At 44.3% G+C, this 4586-nt stretch overlaps 1 protein-coding gene across 1 annotated transcript; it reads right to left on the bottom strand.

The window, feature by feature from the left end:
- Nucleotides 1-1122: 1122 nt before the first annotated feature.
- pou3f1 (POU class 3 homeobox 1) lies at nucleotides 1123-3731 on the bottom strand. The gene has a single exon (XM_083761037.1). The coding sequence runs from the start codon at nucleotides 3726-3728 to the stop codon at nucleotides 2595-2597; it is 1134 nt and encodes a 377-aa protein (XP_083617163.1). The 5' UTR covers nucleotides 3729-3731; the 3' UTR covers nucleotides 1123-2594.
- Nucleotides 3732-4586: the final 855 nt, after the last annotated feature.

Here is a 4586-nt window from a genome sequence, read left to right as displayed (position 1 = left end):
ACGAAACCCGATTACATAACTATATAAACGAAACATTGTTCTTATATCATATAGCCCTCCTTTCTCTGGTGGCTTTAGTCGAGGGCTCGAGGCTCCTGGAGTCGACGTGTGCCTACTGTATAATCCGCGGTACGACCGTGTCCCGCTCCGAAAACAGCAAGCTCAAGCTTGATCTGTATACTTAATTACACTATATCTGTCATATAAATAGCAGACATACAAGCTCGCGACGCGTCACGTTCGCAGGCTTGTAGATCTGCTATTTAGTGAGCAGCAAAACCGGCTACGCAACTAATGGAGTATAACAGACCATGGCTTTCACAACAAGGCATGCATACAGCAGTGAGCTTGTTGTAGGTCGGCTTATATAATAATATAACAACGCGGGACACCGCAGTACGGCTGGGTTATTATAAATTCAGTGAATTGTGTCTATATCATATTATTGGCCTGGTCAGCAAACTAAAAGGAACGGTGGGGGTCTGGAACTTTAATGAAGACAAAAAGAAGACCTTTTTTTTTTTTTTTCTTGTATATATGTTTTATGTAAGTAATAAAATATTACTATAACATAAATATAAATGTGACTTTGCAGTCGACATTTAGCAATCAACATACACAACCAAATGTAGTAGAACAAAAAAAATAAAAATAAAAACATGTTGAAAATTCACTGCAACAGAACCAATTATAACAGAGCCCAAACAAAAAAAGCTCTAAACACGTTGAAGAAATAAATATATATATAAATGGTCAGATTCATAAATGAAATCATATTAAAATATCTTCTTGGAATTAGTAAGTGTACAAAACTGCCCGGAGAAAAAGAAACAAAAAGAAACAAAAAAAACGATATTTCAGAACAAATACAAGTTTACATATTCGACATATTTACATATTGGAAATAATCCTGGCGACATTTTCTTTAAAATCTTTTTTTTTCCCTTCGAAAACGAAAACAGAGAAAAAAAAGTTTTCCCTCGTCTGTATTGAGTAGTACAGCTGTAGGCTTCTGGAACTGTCCAACATTGAGAAATGACACACAACGCACGAGTTTATCAGTTTTTTTGTCTTTCAGATCAGAACAAATAAAATAAAATAAATATATCTAAAGCAGGTCCCTTTGTCACTCCTCTTTACATTTTTTTTCGTCTTTTTTCTCCATAATATATAATACAATGGATAATGGGACATTATGGGTTGTAGAGGATGCTCTTTCTACAGGTCAAAACTTATAAGATAAAATAGAGGAGAAAAACTGTGTGTATACAGCGTGATATTTCAACCTGGGGCACTGAAGTTACCTGAGATATTTACTTTCATTTCGTATTTGACCAATCTCTCTCTAAATGTTATTTTTTTTTGGAATAGCACAGGCTAATATATAGGCAGTTAGCAGTGTGTGAGCTGACAGCGCTATGTGGTAATGCTGTGTGAAGCTGTAAACATGGCATTATTGTGTAATAAACCTATTCAAGATCTGCTCAACTCAACTATTTGATCAACAAACATAAAATTGCAATAATAATAATAATAATACCAACGAAAGAATAAGTGCTCCATGCAAAGAAATATAATAATATTAAAACAAAAAGATAGGTATCGAAATAAAAAAATAAGCATATTGCCCTTTTAGCGTCTGTTGCTATCTGCAAATGTCGACGTGCTCAGCTGCAAAGCTTTTTGAGTATATGTGTTTAAGGCTGTCAGAAACGTGGGTGTCTGTTGCATTCCATTCGTCACTTGTGTGAAATCTATCTGACAATTAATTTGACGTTTGCAGGACGTTTTGTCTTCGGGTGCCATAATTTCCACCAACCAACTACTCTGGCTACTTGACTACAGTCAACATAAAAGATAGTTAGGAGGCTGTTTTTGATGAGTTACAGTACACATATAGCAATTAATGAAAAATAAATCATATAGACACTGCTTTTGCTGAAGAAGAGAGACACTGAAGTTAAAAGTAGTTCCAAACCAAAACATCACACTTAATATAACAAAGAAAGCAGGCTAGAGACTCATATTTAGAAATCTGGTTAATCAGTTTAAGCCTGAAAAGCAAAAATGTCCATTCAATGTGTATAGGCTATTCATTTCCAGTGTAAATCATTGTCAGGCCACCACCTCTTATATACTGCTGATTGGGAGCAGTTCGTGGTACACCAGGAGAAAATGGCCTTTACTATAGCCACAGTTAATTGTTCCCTTAATGAACAGCCATGGAATATCGAATTTACTTTTAAATGTGAACGTCTCCTCCATAGAATTTTGGTAAATTAAGATCTTTGTTTCATTTTAAATGCGCCACGAAATCAATTCAGTTGCGAATGTGTCTTTTTTTTTCTTCTCCCCACTCAATGACATTTTCCTCTCTCTTGCCCATCTATTTGACTGCAAGGTCTCCGGGTGCTGAGGACAAAAGTCGTTTGTCCCAACTTTTCCATGTCTCTCATGTCTTTTCTCTGCAGGAAAAACAAATGCAAAACTTAAATACTGTAAACTCCGTAGTCCTTTCCCTTTCCTATATTCTTGTTTTTTTTCCCCCCTCTCTCTCTCCCCCGAAAATGGTTGTGTTTTGTTCATGAAAACAGTCACTGGACAGGACTCTGTAGTGTGTGGTGTAGAGGGGGGGTTTCTGCTTGAGAATATACGTCCTCCATATTAGGATGAGGAACCCCCACCGGTGTCATTCGTTTTTCTTTCTGTCGTCTGTTGCAAAACCAAACGCGGACAACCTCTTTCTCCAACTGAAGAGTGCCGGCTAACGAGGTGATTTCATGAGCGGAGGGCTTCGGGCATTTTAAGAAATGGTTTTCCAGCGCCCCTTTCACCCCCACCTCGATCGAGGTCCTCTTCTTTCGTTTCCTGCCCTGCGCGGCAATCTTGTCCAAATTGGTCGGACTGCCGGTGTTAGAGTCTGTCTCCTCCAGCCACTTGTTTAGCAGCGGCTTTAGCTTGCACATGTTCTTGAAGCTGAGCTGCAGCGCCTCGAACCTGCAGATGGTGGTCTGAGAAAAGACGTTTCCGTACAGGGTCCCCAAAGCCAGCCCCACGTCCGCCTGCGTAAAGCCCAGCTTGATCCGCCGCTGCTTGAACTGCTTGGCGAACTGCTCCAGGTCGTCGGAGCTGGGCGCGTCCTCGTCCGAGTGGTCCTGGTGGTGGCTGAACGCCTGCTGCGGGGACTCCATCTGGTTGTCGTGGCCGCTGCCCGCGTCGTCGTGCAGCGGGTCGCGCATGCCGTGGTGCAGCGTGCCGGGCTGGGGGCTCAGCATCGCGTTGAGGTTCGTGTATCCGGGATTCGAGTAGACCAGCGACTGGTGGCCGTTGGACGCGGGCGACAGCGGGGAGAGGTGGTGCGTCGTGGCGGGCGCCCATGATCCGTGGTGGCCGCTCTGCGTCTGCTGGTGCACGAGGTGGGATCTGTGGTGGAAGCCGCTGCTCAGGTCCTCGCGGCTCGCCTGCACCACGTTGGCTTTGTGCTCCTGCTGGCCGATGTGGGTGCCGCTGGTCCAGTCGGTGTTGGAGGTGGGCAGCCACTGGTGGTGCGTCAGGCTCATCGGGTGCCCCGTGTTGGTAGCCGCTAGCCCTTGCAAATACTCGTGGTGCATCATTTTCTGCACCTCTCGGTAGGTCGTCCCCTGGTGCATCCTATCCGAATCCGGATGCATGAGCGGGTTAGACGGCAAGGAGTTATTCCGAGGAATATACTGAGCTGTTGTCGCCATGGCTCCGACTTCGAAAACTGACGAGCACTTCGGAGGTCTCGAGGCTTTACAGCCGAAATGCAACAACCTGCTCTGGGAGGTCTTGGGGAAGAGCGAGGACACGCCCCCCCTTCGCTTGTATTGGCTCCTCACCGATTCGAGCCCACTAGAGGCATATTCAATAGGCGCAGGGTTTCAGAACGTTGCACAGCGCGTTTTACGCACAGATTGGATCGGCTCCTGATCCACATATGTTACAGAAGAAAAGAAAGAAAAAAAAGACATACTGGTACTTAAATGTCAAATTTGTGCATTTAGCAGTCTTGTTCTTTTTTTTTCTTTTTCTTTTTGCATACTATGCCCAATCATTCAGTTGTATTTTGAGTGTAAGTATATCTCCAAGGTGGTCAGTGCGCACAGATCCCAGGCAGCTAATTGTCTGTCCAGAATTATATTGTTCGTCCGTTTCTACCCAAGAGCGGCGTTGATATGGTCACGGATGGAGAGGAGAGCTGAGAGCGGCGCGGAGCGATTTAGCTTTCCCCGGGTTTGGTTGGTTGGTCGCGTTGTTTTGCAACTAACCACGTGGGGGAGTGCGGGGATCTTTTTGAAAGGGGGTGACCAAAGTCCCCCCTCTTCTCCTACACGGCTACACCTTTATCATCATAGGTCACTGATGACTATAGTATGCCTCGCTTTAAGCAGATTATAAACTGCGGACGGTGTTCCAAAATTGTCAACCACCCACACAAACGCGCGCGTGCACGCACACATGCACTGTCATGCACACGCACGCACGCGCGCGCACACACACACACACACACACACACACACACACACACACACACACACATACACACACACCGACCGAGATGCTGC

This window comes from Protomyctophum parallelum, assembly GCF_964188405.1.
Source record: "Protomyctophum parallelum genome assembly, chromosome: 3".
Taxonomy (NCBI): Eukaryota; Metazoa; Chordata; class Actinopteri; order Myctophiformes; family Myctophidae; genus Protomyctophum; species Protomyctophum parallelum.
This window is presented reverse-complemented; position numbering and strand designations above follow the sequence as displayed.

Coding starts and splice junctions, on each gene's coding strand:
- pou3f1 (XM_083761037.1), bottom strand. CDS start 3,728: ATGGCGACAACAGCTCAGTATATTCCTCGGAATAACTCCTTGCCGTCT.